General features: G+C 43.6%; 1 protein-coding gene and 1 long non-coding RNA gene across 2 annotated transcripts in view; both read right to left on the bottom strand.

Annotated features, from left to right (window-relative positions):
- Positions 1–2,641: 2,641 nt before the first annotated feature.
- Positions 2,642–6,091, bottom strand: LOC132495345 (uncharacterized). The gene is made up of 3 exons (XR_009533230.1): positions 5,823–6,091; positions 5,175–5,227; positions 2,642–4,102 (listed from the first exon to the last, which is right to left on the bottom strand). It is a non-coding gene; the product is annotated as an uncharacterized LOC132495345 (long non-coding RNA).
- A 754-nt stretch (positions 6,092–6,845) lies between these two features.
- PECR (peroxisomal trans-2-enoyl-CoA reductase) overlaps positions 6,846–18,807 on the bottom strand; it is a 32,318-nt gene continuing 20,356 nt past the window's right edge. Inside the window, 2 exon segments of the mRNA XM_060105931.1 lie at positions 6,846–7,190; positions 8,921–9,084. Coding sequence (XP_059961914.1) covers positions 6,913–7,190; positions 8,921–9,084 — 442 coding nt within the window. The 3' untranslated portion in view covers positions 6,846–6,912.

Raw genomic sequence — 18,807 nt, 5'->3', positions numbered from 1 at the left:
GGGATTTGAACCAGCGCCCCCTGCTGTGGAAGTGCGGAGTCTTAACCACTGGACTGCCAGGGGAATCCCTATGTTGTCATTTCTGGTAGTGAGTTTGGTTTTAATATACAAGGTACGCATTCATCTACCTGCAAGCTTTTTCCACTTAATAATATGTCTTGGAGATCTAGCCTTATTAGTACACATAATACTACCTCATTCTTTTTAACTGATGTGAGTATTCTATTTATTAGTTTTCTAAAGATTATTATATGTGTTTTCAAAGTATTCATCTTCCTAGAAGTTAAATACCTTCATGATTTCTGTTTTTCGGAAACTTAAGGAAAAACAGCGCAAACCCTGAAGCTTTAGCTTGCAGATATCTGAGACCATATTTTGGCACCCCCATTTCCTGTTTCAGACTTCATTAGCAAGAGAGCAGCAAGCTTTCCTTTTTTTAGAGTGATGCTAGATTGTTCCTACAGCCTGAGTTGACGCCAACACCACCCACCACTGGCAGCAACATCTGACATTTACCAAGAGCCCTTGGGCACCTGATGTCAGGGGAGTGGGCAGTCCCCTGAGGCAACTGGTGACTCACAGACCCATTAGCTGTTTGTTTACAAGGCAGAACTGCCAGCCTATAGTTTCAGATTTCTCCGTGGCAGGGAAAACTCTAGAGTTTGCTTTGAAAACAAGTAATACAGTTTGAAGTCCTCTTTCTTTGAGACTTACTGATGACTTCTGAGCATTGGAGGAAAAGGCATACGCAGGACGGGAAAAACTAGAAAATCAAAATTCTTAAGTTCCAACACCACATCATTAGTGCATTCCACAGAAAAGCTATGCTTGCAGCAACATAGCACAAGCTGGTGTCATTCAATTATTCATTCAACATGTATTTACAGAGCCCAGTACTAGGATACAATGGTGAACCAGAATGTAGGTTCCATTCTGAAGACGGGGACTTGGTTCTTTGCAATATTCCAGCATCTAAAATAGTACAGACCTATCACAGAGACTTAATAAATAGAAAGATACACTGTATCACAACTTTGTGATACACAACAGTGTATCACAAAGATACACTGTATACACAACAGTGCAGGAACATGGTAGACACTTAATAAATGTGTTGAATGTGTGTATGAAAACAGAAAAAGAGCTAGTGAACGCAGAGTTTGCTTTATGCCAATTTCTGAAGAGTCTATTAATGAGCTGCCCAAACCCAGTCAAGTTAAAAAAAAACATTGTCTTCCTTAGAGAAAAAGGACATCTTCTGAAACAAGCCAGCACCCCAAGCCAAGGCCAGCATTATCACTCTCCCCAAGGGGCCCAAGATGGACAGCCCACATGCCTCTTAGGGGACTCCAGAAAGGTCCAGAGACAGAACTGGATGCCACCAATGTAAAAGCCCACCAAGAGTCCCCGCTGGTCTCTTATTTCTGCCTCTGTAGTATGCCACAGCCCTCCTTTTGGTAATAGCTCTTTGTTTTCCTTTGAGGAACACCCCCCTCCAATTCCACGAGTTGGGCAGACAATGAAGGCACTCCCCCCATCCCTCAGCCCCTGACCCCCAACAAGGGATGGGCAGGTGACCAAGATGCTCCAGTCCAGATACTCTTCCTGAAATTTGCAACTTAAGGGCAAGGACCCAAAGATGGAAAATGGCTTGAGTTGAGATATGAGTTATTTTGGGGACAGCATCTTGAAGAGGAGGTCCAACAGCAATGGGCGTTTTTATACCTGGAGCTTTCCTGTTCCTGTATTTTCCAAAATCTAGTTTGTCTAGCTATTTAGTTTTCCCATCATTCTGTGGGTTACTCCATAACTTGTTGATCAATACATTTTTTTGCTTGAGTAAACGAGAATCAGATTCTGTTGCCTTCAGAACTAAACCCATACAGTCCCACTGCGGGAGCTTACAAGGCAAGAAAAGGGTACTTGTGACGAGGGGGTGGGGAGGAGGGAGAGAGAGGGAGAGAGAGAGGGAGGGAGAGAGAGGGAGAGAGAGAGGGAGGGAGAGAGAGAGAGAGAGGGAAAGAGTGAGAGACGGAGAGAGAGCGAGGGAGAGAGAAAGGGAGGGAGAGAGAGAGGGAGAGAGAGAGAGGGAGGGAGAGAGAGAGAGAGGGAGGGAGAATTATGAAAGAAGAGTTCTCTCTCAAGCCAAGCACAACAATCCAGTTTGATTTAATCAGGTGAGATTTTTATTTCTATTTCTCTACTTGGCTTCTTCCTGAAGAGAAACAGATATTGTCTGCCATCTGCAAATCCTTCAGTTTTATCACTCTGTGGTTTCCCATAATGCAAAACACTTTCTAAATTTTCAAACTATTTTTATTTGGTATAGTTTGCTGGTCAATTTCACTTCCTTCCCTCCTCCCAAATGTATACTCTGAGAGAACTTAATGATCAGTCCTTGTTCCTTCTTTAGTTTTAAGCAACAAACATCTTGTGTCCTCAAAATTTGCTAAATAACTTCATACTCAGGAATGTCTAACCTTTTAATAGGATGCCCTTGGAGAGAATAAAAACACATAAAGTAAGCTAGAACAGGTATAAAGCATATGGAGAGGTTCTTCAAGAAAACTGGATTCTTTTTTTAAAGATTTATTTATTATTTACTTATTTATTTTATTTATTTTTGTCTGCATCAGGTCTTAGTTGCAGCACGCGGGATCTTCGTTGAAGCATGCAGGATCTTTCAGGATCTTTCGCTGCGGCACGTGGGCTACTCTCTAGTTGTAGCACGCAGGCTTCAGAGCACATGGCTCTGTAGTTGTGGTGCGCAGGCTCCAGGGTGCGTGGGCTCTGTAGTTTGCAGCACGCGGGCTCTCTAGTTGAGGCGCGCGAGCTCAGTAGTTGTGGTGCACGGGCTTAGTTACCCCTCGCAGCATGTGGGATCCCAGTTCCCTGACCACGGATGGAACCCACATCCCCTACATTGTAAGACAGATTCTTTACCAATGGACCACCAGGGAAGTCCCTGAAAACTGGATTCTTACAGTCCCAACATGAAGGGAATCTAACTCTGCTGTGTGTCAACTCTGTATAATACTTTTTGTCTAGATCTTTGTGGCCTCTGTGATAATCCTCTGGGTATTAATCAGCAACTAATTGTGAATGATAAAAACATCACTCAGACTAGTTTAAGTATAAAAGGAAATTTACTGGCTCAAGTATCTGGAAAATTCAGGAAGTGATGCTAGCTTTAAACATAAATGGATCCAGGCACTCAATAAGGGTTGGTCTCTACTAGAGATGGAATGTTTGTGTCTCTCCCAGATTCGTATGTTGAAACCTAATCCCCAATGTGATGGAATTTGAAGGTGAGGCCTTTGGGAGATGATTAGGTCATGAGGATGGAGCCCGCATGAGTATGATTAGTGCCCTTATAAAAGAGGCCCCAGAGAGCTCCCTCACCCCTTCTGCCATGTGAGGACACAGTGAGAAGATAGCTGTGTATGAACCAGGAAGCAGGCCCTCACCAGACACTGAATCTACTAGTGCCTTGATCTTGAGCCTTCCCAGCCTCTAGAACTGTGAGAAATAAATTTCTGTTGTTTAAAAGCCACCCAGTCTATAGAATGTCTGTTACAGTAGCCCAAACAGACTAAGACACTCTCTTTTCTTCTCTGGGTCTGAGTTGGTGACACTCATAGGCCCCTGGTAGCCCTGGATTTCACCATCTTTTCTGCTGATAATCTCAGCAGAAAGAGAACAGCTCCTTCCCAGTTGATCAGCAGGCCTGGGCCCAACTTTAATTGGCCTGAATTTTCAAAGGGAGAAATACACCTACTGAGTCTCATGTACACTCCTGCAGTGCTCAAGTGAAGAGGAACGGGGGAGACAGAAAAAGTAAGCCAATTGTACTAAGAGTAGGAGAGTTTCCTAAGGAAAATCAGATGGAGCAACCAAAAAAGGGAATGGATGCTGGCAAGGAAAAACAACATATGCCAACTACACTCAGCAGTGGTCCAAGCATGGCTGTGTGTGCCATATGGAATAGACAGAAAGGGCTGCACAAAGAAGAGCCAATCCATGGTTCCGTCAGGTCCAATGCACAGAAACTCAGAGCACAGGAGCTGTCTGCCAGAGGGACTTCAGTCTCCCACTGCAGTCCCTGAAAATGCAGATGGGTAAGTGATGAGTTCAGCAATTCTACTCCCAAAACCAAAGAGAAAAACAGAAATTATTTTACTGGCTGTAGAGGAACTCTCACATGAGGCTGTGGCGCAGGCAGAGTTTCTCAAAGGGTGATCTTAAACTCCCTAGGGGTGCTTACTGAAACTCCAGACTCCTAGAGCCTAGTTGAGATCATCTGAATTGTAAGCTCTGGGGTTGGGGCCCCAGAACCTGCCATTTGATCAGGCTGCCAAGCAGGGCTGGGACTAAGGTGCAGCTAATGAGGTGCTTGGGGTGCAGCAGTCAAGGGGGTGCTCACTCTGGGGTCAGACCCTGCACCTGTGCAACACTGAGAGCGAACTGGTCCTTAAGAGTTCCACCCTAGCCCCTCACTTCCCTCACCCTAGTCCTGGCCCTGCTCCCAAGGCTTGGGAATTCTGAAGCACACTGTTATAGACTGAATTATGTCTGCTCCAAAATTCCTTTGTTGAAGTCCTAACCTCTAGTACTTCAGAATGTGGCTGTACTTGAAGACAGGGCCTATAAAGAGGTAACTAAGGTTAAATGAGGGCATTTATCCAATATGATTGGTTTCCTTATAAGAATAGGAGATTAGGACACAGACACAGACTGAAGACCATATGAAGACAAAGGGAGAAGACAGCCATCTACGAGCCAACCTCAGAATAAAATCAACCCTGCTGACACCTTGATCTCGGACTTCTAGCTTCCAGAACTATGAGAAAATAGATTTCTGTTGTTTAAGCCACCAGTATGGTATTTGTTATGGCAGCCCCAGCAAACCAATACACATACCATGTTTGAGAACCGGTGGCAAGGCTGTTGAGAGCAGGGTCTCTGCTATCACACTGCCCCCACTGTGGCTGCAGTCAGGATTAGGTGAGATAATCACATAAAGCACTTCGTACAGTTTCATGAAAAATGGGAAGCAAGCACCCTGTAAATGCTAGCTATAATCATTGTTGTTAATAAAACATATGTACTTCAGTCAGCTTCTAACCCATCACATAACACAGCCAATTGTGACCACCTAAAATTGTTCAACTTACCAAATACTTATTGGGTGTCAACTTCATAAACATAGCACTGTGCTCAGCCTCTTCTGGAATCAAAGAGGAAAAAGAAGCAGTAGTCATCTTCAGAGCACTACCAAGAGTAAGAACTGGAAAATTATGAAATTGAAATGTCCATCTGTGCTGCAGTGCACCCATCATTTTGATTCCTGCAATATGCCCTTCCTTAACTCACTCCTGACTTTCCCATGTTTAACAATACTGCCATGCTTAACTCCTATGGGAGTTAGCTATACTCCCATAACTAACTATCCTGTCATACCTTTACTAACTATACCCCCATAGCTAACTATCCTGCCATGCCTAACTATACTCCCATAGCTAATTATACTGCCCCCTCTGACAATATTCCCACATCTAACTATGCGTTTATCTAACTCTACTGTCATAGCTAACTATCCTGCTACAACAAACACTTTTCAGATGCCCAGAACAGCCTCAATTCTCACATCTTCAGATGTGATGTGCAATCGGACCTTTTCCCACCTCTGGAAAACCACCTCTCCCTACAATCCCAAGAATTCTGCATTCTTCAAAGTCTCTCTACATTCTACCTAACTAAATTAAACATAAACCCAGACCCATTAATCATGCCACATTTATTCCTAATTCAATTAAACTCACCTTCATAAACATTTATTAAGCATCTGCTGTACACAAGGTGACACAAAGTTTTAAAATAAAAGGCATGCATCAAAAACTATAATAATGGGGTTTCCCTGGTGGCGCAGTGGTTGAGAGTCTGCCTGCCGATGCAGGGGACGCGGGTTCGTGCCCCGGTCCGGGAGGATCCCACGTGCCGTGGAGCGGCTGGGCCCGTGAGCCATGGCCGCTGGGCCTGCGCGTCCGGAGCCTGTGCGCCGCAATGGGAGAGGCCACAGCAGTGAGAGGCCCGCGTACTGCAAAAAAAAAAAAAAAAAAAAAAAAGAAACTATAATAATGGAGAAAACATTACCACCATTCATATTTGCTATGAAAGGCCCCTAAATGTTTGTCCCAACTTACACCCAGATCCTATGAATGTTAATAGACAACAAGAATTATGCCAATGGGTTTTTAGTTTCCCACTCATTTATATTACTTCTTTCTCCATAACACTCACAGGGATGCAGAAACAGGTCAAAACCCTGGAAATTTTCCATGTGAGTTCTACAAACGTAAAAGGACCAGGTAAATCTTCCCCTATAAACCCTCCTGTAATTCTCCATGCTGCCATCTCATGGGCTTCCGTTGTAAATGAACTGCAGTTTCTTCGGAGATGGGGCTGAGGATCTGACATAGGTTAGAAAGCTTTCTTTCACTCAACACAGGGAAAGCTGCTGCAGCGACAAAGCCTGTGCAGACTGAGATCTTAAAGGGCCACTGCAATACTCAAATGGGAGGTTTAAACTGGCTCGAGGCTAAACTCTAAACCTGTCAGGGTGCTGCTAAATTGAGCAGTAAGCCCTCCCTTCTCTTGACTAGCATGGGCCAAACTGCACAATTACTGTCTAACTCTTTCATTTGATCTTATTAAGCATTGCTACTTGATTTATTAGCTTGAAAACCATGGAAAAGAGCAGAGGCTATTACATATATTTCCTGACTTATCTAAAAGGAGTAATTTAAATAAATGATTAAAATGGAAGCGTTTTTGGTTTTACACTTTATTATTTTATTTTGCTTTTTATCGACTTAAATAAATCTATCTTGGAAACAGCTGGATGACATAAATTCAAAGGTGGGCGTGCAATTTCCCAGGGAAAGAACTTAGTTTGGTGAAAGGTGTTGATAGGCCATCTGGACTGTGTAAAGATTCCCTCTGGGGCTTCCCTGGTGGCGCAGTGGTTGAGAGTCCGCCTGCCGATGCAGGGGACACGGGTTCGTGCCCCGGTCCGGGAAGATCCCACATGCCGCGGAGAGGCTGGGCCTGTGAGCCATGGCCGCTGAGCCTGCGCGTACGGAGCCTGTGCTCCGCAACGGGAGAGGCCGCAACAGTGAGAGGCCCGCGTACTGCAAAAAAAAAAAAAAGATTCCCTCTGATAAATGGAGTAGAAGAGGGGGAAAAAAGAGAAGTACATTGTTCTGCATAATGATGGAGGCCAAGTATGAGTGTGAGGAACAGGGAATGGGGACAGGCGGCAACAGATGGAGCATGAAGGAAGGAGGCCGGTACCAGAAGAGCACTGGCAGTGAGCTATACCTGAAGGAAGGTGGTCCTCCACCACCACCCCCATCATGCAATAGCACCACATGCCAGTGCTTAGGCTGGGAAAGAGTCAAACTCTCAACAAAGCGATAGGTGCTTAATGCTCTACTTGGCCAAAGTTCTGGCTCTTTTAAGTATATGCCAAGAGGGTCCTTTCATTTGACTGTAAAGTTTGCTACTTAAGTCTGTGAACTCCACTCTCCCTTCCCTTGCTAAACACTGCATTACCTCTGCCTGAGCTGTTTCCAATCTAGAAAGGCCTTTGTCACTTTGGGTAGGGATTTTACATGGAGCCACCCTCCTTATCTCTTACGTCTTTCCTGTACACCCCATAAGAAAATGAGGTGTCCTGTATTTTGTCCACTGGCTACTTTGATCATAAGGACTCCTCAGTCCAAGGGAGACCCATCCTTGCCCGGTTCATATTAAACACTGATGGTTTCCTGCCTCTAGAAAATGTATTATAAACATGAAGAACTGGTATAACAATTTAACCCAAAATTTGAGTATATCCCCTTCATGATTCCTGACATCACTGATGTCCTTGCCAAGATGAAAGAACCCTTGAACACGCATATCTTGGCCAGATGGGAGAATGATTTCCAGGGGAAAGTAAGACTTGAAAATAAAGGCAAAATCCTTAATTGCTCCCCACCCCTGATACCCAGAAGAGAGGTTGCTTTAAAGACCTTGAGAGGAAAAAAATTTTTTAACTTGGAGAGAAGACCTCTCGTACAATAGTAAGTCTCCAGTAGGAAAAAAGCAAAGCTTCTCAGTTTAGAGGAGGTGCAGGCCCTCATTCCTCCATTGCAACACCTCATGTAACCATGCAAGAAATCTGGAATCATGCATTGGGTTTCCAGGGAAGCAGACTCTGAGATGGAGTGAGCTTACAGAAGGTTAGCAGGAATTCTTTGTGGCTTACAGGAGGTCTAGTCGGGAGCACTCAAAGCTCACAGGAGGTCTAGTGGGGAGCACTCACAGCTTACAGGAGGTCTAGTGGGGGAGCACTCACAGCTTACAGGAGGTCTAGTGGGGAGCACTCACAGGTATAGGAGGTCTAATGGGGAGCACTCACAGCTTACAGGAGGTCTAGTGGGGAGCACTCACAGCTTACAGGAGGTCTAGTGGGGAGCACTCACAGGTATAGGAGGTCTACAGGGGAGCACTTATACCTTACAGGAAGCCTACTAGGGAGCACTTATGGCTTACAGGAGGTCTAGTGGGGAGCCCTCACAGGTATAGGAGGTCTAGTGGGGAGCACTCACAGGTATAGGAGGTCTACAGGGGAGCACTTACAGCTTGCAGGAAGCCTACTAGGGAGCACTCGTGGCTTACAGGAGGCCTAGGGGGAAGCACTCATGGAATCAACACCCGTGGGAGGGAAGGGAAGAAAAGGGAGCAGGGCTGGGCTTCAGCCAGCCCTAGGGGAACTTCATGGCTGAGCTGTGTGTGTTGGTAAGAGAGGGCTGAGCCTTTCTACTCCCATGATAGTCAACCTCTGGATGAGGGCCACCTGGGAAGGAAACATGACCTTGGCTAGGGCAGCTCTCTTCAGCTGAGTTTGTCCAGCAGGGGGCTGACAGATGAGGGCCGTCTGCTGGCAGCACTTCTAGTAGCCGGCCCAGTAACTCCCTTCCTCCTGAGGGAGGATCTGTGTGGCACGTCATAGCATCCACTGCCCAGCAGCCCCTAGACCTAAATCCATCCAACAGTCCAAAATCCATGAAACAGTTAAAATACCAGGACCTTCAAGTGTCGATTTAAAATATGCCTAACAGGGACTTCCCTGGTGGCGCAGTGGTTAAGAACCTGCCTGCTAATGCAGGGGACACGGGTTTGAGCCCTGGTCTGGGAAGATCTTACATGCCGTGGAGCAACTAAGCCTGCACTCTAGAGCCCGTGAGCCACAACTACTGAAGCCCGAGTGCCACAACTACTGAAGCCCACACGCCTAGAGCCCATGCTCCCAACAAGAGAAGCCACTGCAATGAGAAGCCCACACACCGCAACAAAGAGTAGCCCCCGCTCACCACAACTACAGAAGCCCATGTGCAGCAGTGAAGGCCCAACGCAGACATACATACATACATACATACATACATACATACATACATACATAAAATATGCCTAACAGCAAAAGTCCATGTTCTAGGCAAGTGAGAGTCAAATCAATTATCCTCTCCCCAATCCTCTCCAATAAAAGAACCATTTATAAATTTCATTGTTTTTCTAAAGCATTCCAAATTTGAAGTTTCTGTATAAAATACTTTCTGAATTTCAAAACATATTTAAAACCTATTATATAATGAAATTTAAAATTTTAATGTTTACCTGAATTTTCAAGAACGCAATTTTCTTTTTTTCTCTTCAGTACAGTTACTCCAGACTAAAAATTTTAAATTTGAGACATGGCATTTTGAATTCCATACAAGAATTTGTATTTCTGCACTAAAACTAACAAGCTAAAGTTTCATGTAAGTATGATATAAAACATGTGCTTTAAATTGAAATAAACTACATTTGAAGTGTGTTATGTTTGTAAACCTAAGATGTCTTTTAGAAATTGACTCCAAAAAACTTAGACAATCCAAAAATATATACAAATCAACAGCAAAGTTTCCACTTGATCTTTCCAGGCAGGATTTAAATGTGTCATATCTTGATGTTTTCCCAGTTATAGTGTATTAATTTAATTCTACTTGATCTTGATATATTCTGGATATTTTCTCAAACATACTTGAATTTTGAAAATTTGAATTTGTATAGCATCATGGAAAGTGATATAAAGAAGGATTGAGGCTGCTAAGTTAGGGCAGCCAAGGCAAATGATTAAAACCAGGCAGGAAGTGTAAGAAACAATTCCCACTGCCAGGAGGCTGGCACTCCAGGTCTAGTAACTCAAACCTGTTTGCAGGTGTAGAAACTCAAACTTGTTATCCAGCTGTCCAGAGTTCTCAGAATTCAAGGAGGCTGAATTATGTTCACAAACTCACCAGAAATTGAAGGATGTTGTCTAGACTTACATAAAACTCTCAAGCACAGGACTTCCCTGGTGGTATAGTGGTTGGGAATCTGCCTGCCAATGCAGGGAACATGGGTTCAATCCATGGTCCAGGAAGATCCCACATGCCGTGGAGCAACTAAGCCCGTGCGCCACAACTACTGAAACCTGTGCACTCTAGGGCCTGTGAAACACAACTACTGAACCCGCGTGCTGCAACTACTGAAGGCTGCACGCCTAGAGCCCATGCTCCGCAACAAGAGAAGCCACCGCAATGAGAAGCCCGTGCACCGCAACGAAGAGTAGCCCCTGCTTGCTGCAACTAGAGAAAGCCCACGTGCAGCAACGAAGACCCAACACAGCCAAAAATAAAATTAATAAAATTAATTAATTAATTAAACTCCCAAGCTGACTGAAAATTCCTATGGGCCAGAGCAGCCCATTAGCTCCCTTTAGCAAAGCTGCCCAGAAAATCAAATTTTTGAATTTATTTTTGGACATGGTTTTGGAGGAAAGGGAGATAGATAGTTTAATGAATTTAGTACTGAGAGTCTGATGCATCCTTCTGCAAAAGAGGGATGTATATGCCAAGCAAAGTGAACATTTGTAGCCCTTGGATGGGGCATGTGCCTTATGGCTAGTGGTAGGTGGGCACTACTGTTGGTGACCACATCAGTTTTTCTGACGCTACCACGGTGGATCACTCTCCCACTTTTGACAATGATGTATGTTTTTCTGTTCGCATTAATATTTTCAGTCAGATTAAAATTAACTTTCTGTGAAATGGCAGGACATTTGGAATCTACCCTAAAATACTTAAAAATCAAGTAGGGGAGAAAGACAGATTTGGAAAAATATAGATCATCATTAAAGCTGGGCAGTGGCTATTATTATATTATTCTCTTTACTTTAATGTGTGTTCGAATAGTTCCATTAAAGTTTTTTTTTAAATTATTTCTTGATGTCTTGGTCTGGTCTTTTTCAGTATACTGCATTGGGCACAGGCTCTAAAACTAAACTCCTTTAGTTCAAATCCCACTTCTGCCATTTGCTAACTGAGATCTTAAACAAGTTACTTGATCTGTTTGTACCAGTTTCCTCATTGTAAAATGCTGGTACTGATGAAATCTACCTCATGTGGTTTTCGTAAGGTTAAAAATAAGATCATGCATGGAAGGTGCTTGGCTGTGTGTGGCATATAGTACTAGCTCAAAAAATGCTACCTATTATTATCTATCACATATTGATTCTATAGTTTAACTTTGTGGGCATTGTATTTCTACTCTCCAATATGAGCTCATAAGCCAACTACAATGCCCATTCCTACACACACACACACACACATTCACAGACACACTCACACACTTTGCTAGCTCATCAAAATCTGCTCTTCTGTATTCCACTGAAATCTCTGTAGTTTCATTCCTCCAAGTAAAATAGTAAGAACTAATTAAAAATAATCAGATAAAGGCACCCACCCTCCCAGGTCCCCTAATCTCCATCCCAACAATATAGAAGGTTGCTCCATCTCTTCTCCCTCCCCTCCACAGTCAATCCCACTAACACCAAATCCAGACTTAATGCCTTACAGGTGAATCTTCCTCCAGGAAGAAATAGACTATTCCTCTTGGTACATCTGAAAACAAGAAGCTGAAGAAATCTAACAAAACAAGCTTTGATATACAGCTCTTACTACAGAACATTAAAATTACAGGGTAAGGAATTCTGAATAACATCTACTCTGAATCACCCATCGAAATGACTTTTTAAAAATCTTTGCTATAGGGCTTCCCTGGTGGTGCAGTGGTTGAGAGTCCGCCTACCGATGAAGGGGACACAGGTTCGTGCCCCGGTCTGGGAAGATTCCACATGCCCCGGAGCGGCTGGCCCCATGAGCCATGGCCGCTGAGCCTGCGCGTCCGGAGCCTGTGATCCGCAATGGGAGAGGCCACAACAGTGAGAGGCCTATGTACCGCAAAAAAAAAAAAAAAAAAAAAAAATTTCCAACAAAAAAAAGTCCAGGACCACATGGCTTCACAGGTGAATTCTATCAAACATTTAGAGAGGAGCTAACATCCATCCTTCTCAAACTCTTCCAAAAAATTGCAGAGGAAGGAACACTCCCAAACTCATTCTATGAGACCACCATCACCCTGATACCAAAACCAGACAAAGATACTATAAAAAAAGAAAATTACAGACCAATATCACTGATGAATATAGATGCAAAAATCCTCAACAAAATACTAGCAAACATAATCCAACAGCACATTAAAAGGATCCTACACCATGATCAAGTGGGATTTATCCCAGGGATGCAAGGATTCTACAATATACACAAATCAATCAATGTGATACACCATATTAACAAATTGAAGAATACAAACCATATGATCATCTCAATAGATGAAGAAAAAGCTTTTGACAAAATTCAACACCCATTTATGATAAAAACTCTCCAGAAAGTGGGCATAGAGGGAACGTACCTCAACATAATAAAGGCCATATATGACAAACCCACAGCAAACATCATTCTCAATGGTGAAAAACTGAAAGCATTTCCTCTAAGATCAGGAACAAGACAAGGAGGTCCACTCTCACCACTATTATTCAACATAGTTTTGGAAGTCCTAGCCACAGCAATCAGAGAAGAAAAAGAAATAAAAGGAATACAAATTGGAAAAGAAGAAGTAAAACTGTCACTGTTTGCAGATGACATGATACTATATATAGAGAATCCTAAAAATGCCACCAGAAAACTACTAGAGCTAATCAATAAATTTGGTAAAGTTGCAGGATACAAAATTAATGCACAGAAATCTCTTGCATTCCTATACACTAATGATGAAAAATCTGAAAGAGAAATTAAGGAAACACTCCCATTTACCATTGCAACAAAAAGAATAAAATACCTAGGAATAAACCTACCTAGGGAGACCAAAGACCTGTATGCAGAAAACTATAAGACACTGATGAAAGAAATTAAAGATGATACCAACAGGGCTTCCCTGGTGGCGCAGTGGTTGAGAGTCAGCCTGCCGATGCAGGGGACATGGGTTTGTGACCCGGTCCGGGAGGATCCCACATGCCATGGAGTGGCTGGGCCTGTGATCCATGGCGGCTGAGCCTGCGCGTCTGGAGCCTGTGCTCTGCAACGGGAGAGGCCACAACAGTGAGAGGCCCGCGTACTGCAAAAAAAAAAAAAAAAAAAAAAGATGATACCAACAGATGGAGAGATATACCATGTTCTTGGATTGGAAGAGCCATATTGTGAAAATGGTTATACTACCCAAAGCAATCTACAGATTCAATGCAATCCCTATCAAATTACCAATGGCATTTTTTACAGAACTAGAACAAAAAAATCTTAAGATTTGTATGGAGACACAAAAGACCCCGAATAGCCAAAGCAGTCTTGAGGGAAAAAAATGGAGCAGGAGGAATCAGACTCCCTGACTTCAGACTATACTACAAAGCTACAGTAATCAAGACAATATGGTACTGGCACAAAAACAGAAACATAGATCAATGGAACATGATAGAAAGTCCAGAGGTAAACCCACGCACCTATGGTCAACTAATCTATGACAAAGGAGGCAAGAATATACAATGGAGAAAAGACAGTCTCTTCAATAAGTGGTGCTGGGAAAACAGGACAGCTACATGTAGAAGAATGAAATTAGAACATTCCCTAACACCATACACAAAGATAAACTCAAAATGGATTTGAGAACTAAATGTAAGACCGGACACTATAAATCTCTCAGAGGGAAACATAGGAAGAACACTCTGTCATAAATCACTGCAAGATCTTTCTTGATCCACCTTCTAGAGTAATGGAAATAAAAACAAAACTAAACAAATGGGACCTAATGAAACTTAAAAGCTTTTGCACAGCAAAGGAAACCATAAAGAAGATGAAAAGACAACACTCAGAATGGGAGAAAATATTTGCAAACGAATCAACGGACAAAGGATTAATCTCCAAAATATATAATCAGCTCATGCAGCTCAATATTAAAGAAACAAACAACCCCATCCAAAAATGGGCAGAAGATCTAAATAGACATTTCTCCAAAGAAGACACAGTTTGCCAAGAAGCACATGAAAAGCTGCTCAACATCACTAATTATTAGAGAAATGCAAATCAAAACTACAGTGAGGTATCACCCCACACCAGTTAGAATGGGCATCATCAGAAAATCTACAAACAACAAATGCTGGAGAGGGTGTGGAGAAAAGGGAGCCCTCTTGCACTGTTGGTGGGAATGTAAATTGATACAGCCACTGTGGAGAACAGTATGAAGGTTCCTTAAAAAACTAAAAATAGAATTACCATATGATCCAGCAATCCCACTACTGGGCATATACCCAGAGAAAACCATAATTCAAAAAGACACATGCACCCCAATTTCATTGCAGCACTATTTACATTAGCCAGGTCATGGAAGCAATCTAAATGCCCATCGACAGACGAATGGATAAAGAAGATGTGGTACATATATACAATGGAATATTACTCAGCCATAAAAAGGAAAGAAATTGGGTCATTTGTAGAGACGTGGATGAATCTAGAGACTGCCATACAGAGTGAAGTAAGTCAGAAAGAGAAAAACAAATATCGCATATTAATGCATATATGTGGAACCTAGAAAAATGGTACAGATGAACCTGTTTGCAGGGCAGAAATAGAGACACAGATGTAGAGAACAAACATATGGACACCAAGGGGAGAAAGCCGTGGGGGGGATGGTGGTGTGATGACATGGGCGATTGGGATTGACATGTATACACTGATGTGTATAAAATTGATGACTAATAAGAACCTGCTGTATAAAAAAACAAAAATAAAATTCAAAAAACAAAATGAAACAAAACAAATGTGGCCCATGGTAACTTTCACAGGTACAGCATCTAGCCCTGTGGCAGTCATGAAAATGCACTGTTTACATCTCCTGCCATGGGGAACAGAGCTGACTGACAGCTCTAGCTGCGGCACCGGTGGATCCACCACTGCATTTGCCCTTGGGCTGCTCCCACCTAGACTGAGCACAGCTAAGCTGTTAATTCACACCCATTCCTGAGAGACCAGTGGGTGACTTTGGCCCCAAAACTTGGGCAGCTGATGGGTCAGCCTGGTGGACCCTTCCTCCGACCGTGCAGCAGTCTGAGACTCTTCCTACCCAGGCCTCCTTCCTTCCCTCTCTCCTTCACCATTGTCAGAACTTCATTATAGCCACATTCAGGGGTGGCCCTGTATGACAGTGGAGTGGGAAAAATTTTTCTCAGAGGCAGTCTGCAGGCAGTGCAGCTGGTATCCACACGGAAAAAAGGAAGCCCAAGGTAAGAATGTACAGATTCCTGCACAGTGGCCCAAGGTCTGGTTCTCTGGCCAAGAACCTGGAAGGAAAAGGACTGAAAGATTGGAAACCAGGGGTCTGGGGTAGAGACATATGGATAAACACAGAGGAGTGGGCACAAAGTGTTTATTTCTGTCTCACAGAGTAATACTCCCCAGAAGGCATCCATCATGGAAGAGGCACAGAACAACCAAGCAGAAAAGAAGACTCAGCCCGTCAGTGTTGCGCGGGCTTCCTCATCGGCCACCCCAGAACTGGCACCATGGGCTCAGGGATGGAGGAAGGCAGAAATCCAGCATGGAACCCCAATTACCCAAGGCCCATATAGTTAGTGCGGCCTCTGAATGTCTAATCTGTCCCCACAGAGACCAACGCTGAGCCCCGAGATGGCACATTCCTCGTGGTGAACAAGTGCTGCTGGACGGCAAGTCGACACGTGGGCCAGTTATGGATGTACTGCTTCTCTGCTCCGTGAAAATGGATCCAGGACCAAAGCTTTGTCAGTAGAGGGCGATGGAGAGACGCGGGAGGAAAAGGGTTTTGCTTCTAGACTCCTGTACTGCCCGCCACCCAGCAGCCCCCAGGCGGCAGTGCACCTTGGCCAGCAACTGCAGCAGCTGCCCCCCCGGCACCCTAGAGGGCAGATCTCTAGCAAATTCCACCAGCAGAGCACCACAGATGACGAGTGACTTCTCTGCCATCCAGTGAACCACAGCCATGCCCTCCCTCAGCCCTTGGGCGGAGGGGTGCATGGATGGGCTCTTCTCTATCAGCCCTGTATAGCTACTCCTGCCTACTTTTTCTGTATCCTTTAAAGTTCTCTTTACTTCCTACTAGCCAATCCCCTGTTAGAGTTAATAATTCTTTATATTAAACGTTCCCTGTTCAAATGATTGCATAGTATCTGTGTCAAACCTTACAGCGAGAGAAGTGAGAGAACTGATAGATACCATTCCAGGTAAGAGTTTGCCTTTGCTGTTCACAGGGACTCAGACATCACTGCTATCTAGGGGCTTATACAAGGTGGGATCCACAGGTGTGGAATCCCGTGCACCAGCATCCATCCAGGTGATCAGAGTGGGTCCCTGATCATGGAACCATTGATTGTGTCACACCCCACACTTCCAGAAGCAGCCAGCCTCACAGAGGACTACAACAGCCAAGGCACAGCTGAAGTGCCATTGACCATCTGAAAGGATGAGGTACTGTTTTTCAGGACGCGTGTCCCCATTGGCTTTGGGAACACGTTGGGAACCGAGGAGTGGAAGAGGGAGCGGCTCTACTTGCCGTCACTCCCTAAGGTCCACCTGGGACTCTGTCCTCCCCATCCCTGCAATCCCAGGCTCTGCGGCGTTGGAGGTCCTTGTCCCAAAGGGGCAACTCTTGTCAAGGGACACAGCAAGGTTCCATTGAACTAAACTGTGTCTGATTCTAGGGCACTTTGGACTCCCTGTGACCAGGTACCAGCTGGTGAGAAAAGGAGTTGCCATCACCAGCAGAAGGAGTCAGAGCTACTCTTATACAGTGGGGACAGGGAGGGACAGGGAACCAGGCGACCCACTGAATGCCTCCTGATACCCTTTTGCCCCACTGTGACTGTGTTCGCGCACGTGTGGCAACCGTGGCTACAGTCCAAGGTGTTTCCTGCCCGCTCCTCTCTTCCTCCTTCTTTTACAGGTGTCAGACTCCATCACAGTCTGAAGGCTGTGGATGCCTTCTCAGGCTCCCTGCCCTTTACCCTCCACGGACACATTCCCCAGAAGTCTCAAGCACATCTTACTCTTCCCTGGCATCTTCTTCTCTGAGGACCTGAACTAACACAAGCCACGAACCAAAAGAGCAGTGTGTGTGGAAGGGGGTGACAAAGGACATCTTATCAACAACCTCTTTTAACATGATTATAGAATTGCTTTTGTTTTTCTCGAGATGTCTTTTTCTTCCTGTTATATGCCTTTAGTACCATGACCTTATCCTCTGTAGCACTTAAAATAATGGAGAATTTTATGCTGGAGAGGAGAAAGGGAATCGTCCCATCCTGCTGGTGGAAATGTAAACTGGTGCAGCCACTATGGAAAATAGTATGGAGGTTCTTTAAAAAACTAAAAAGAGAGCTGCCATATGATTCAGCAATCCCACACCTGGACATATATCTGGAAAAGATGAAGACTCTAATTCGAAAAGATACATACACCCCAATGTTTATAGCAGCACTATTTACAATAGCCAAGACATGGAAGCAACCTAAATGTCCATCAATAGATGAATGGATAAAGAAGATGTGGTACATATATACAACAGAATACTACTCAGCCATAAAAAAGAATGAAATAATGCCATTTGCAGCAAAATGGATGCACCTAGAGATTATCATACTAAATGAAATAAGTCAGACAAAGACAAATATCATATGATATCACTTACATGCAGAATCTTAAAAAATGATACAAATGAACCTATTTACAAAACAGAAAGAGACATAGAAAACAAATTTATGGTTACCAAAGGGGAAAGGCGGGGATAAATTAGGAGTCTGGAATTAACAGATACACACTAGTATATATTCAATATCTTATAATAACCTATAATGGAAAAAGAATCTGAAAAAGGATATATGTGTGTGTGTATATATATATATATATGAAACTGAATTGCTTTGCTATACACCTGAAACTAACACAACATTGTAAATCAACTATACTTCAATAAAAATAAATAAATAAAACAAACAAAAAGATTATTTGGGAATTTTTTATTTCTGTGCATATTTTTTTTCACTACTGAACACCCAACTCCTACCATAATGCTGAGCACATAGTAGGGGCTCCAAATTATTAGTTGAATGAATGAGTAAGGCTATTCAGGAACATCCAATCTACAGCAAAATTTACCAAGTGTAGTAGCAGAAGAACATTATTGAAAAGACACTGTTATGACACACACATAAATCCTGGAGAGCAGACTTATATTTCTAGAGCACAGATAACGATCAGTTGTACAGTGACAGTCGAAGAAGAAGAATAAGGAGTTGGAGCTAAGTTTAGTGCTACGTAGGGCTGC

This window comes from Mesoplodon densirostris, chromosome 8 (assembly GCF_025265405.1).
Source record: "Mesoplodon densirostris isolate mMesDen1 chromosome 8, mMesDen1 primary haplotype, whole genome shotgun sequence".
NCBI lineage: Eukaryota > Metazoa > Chordata > Mammalia > Artiodactyla > Ziphiidae > Mesoplodon > Mesoplodon densirostris.
The sequence above is the reverse complement of the archived record's forward strand: the minus strand, read 5'-3'. Positions and strand labels throughout refer to the sequence as shown.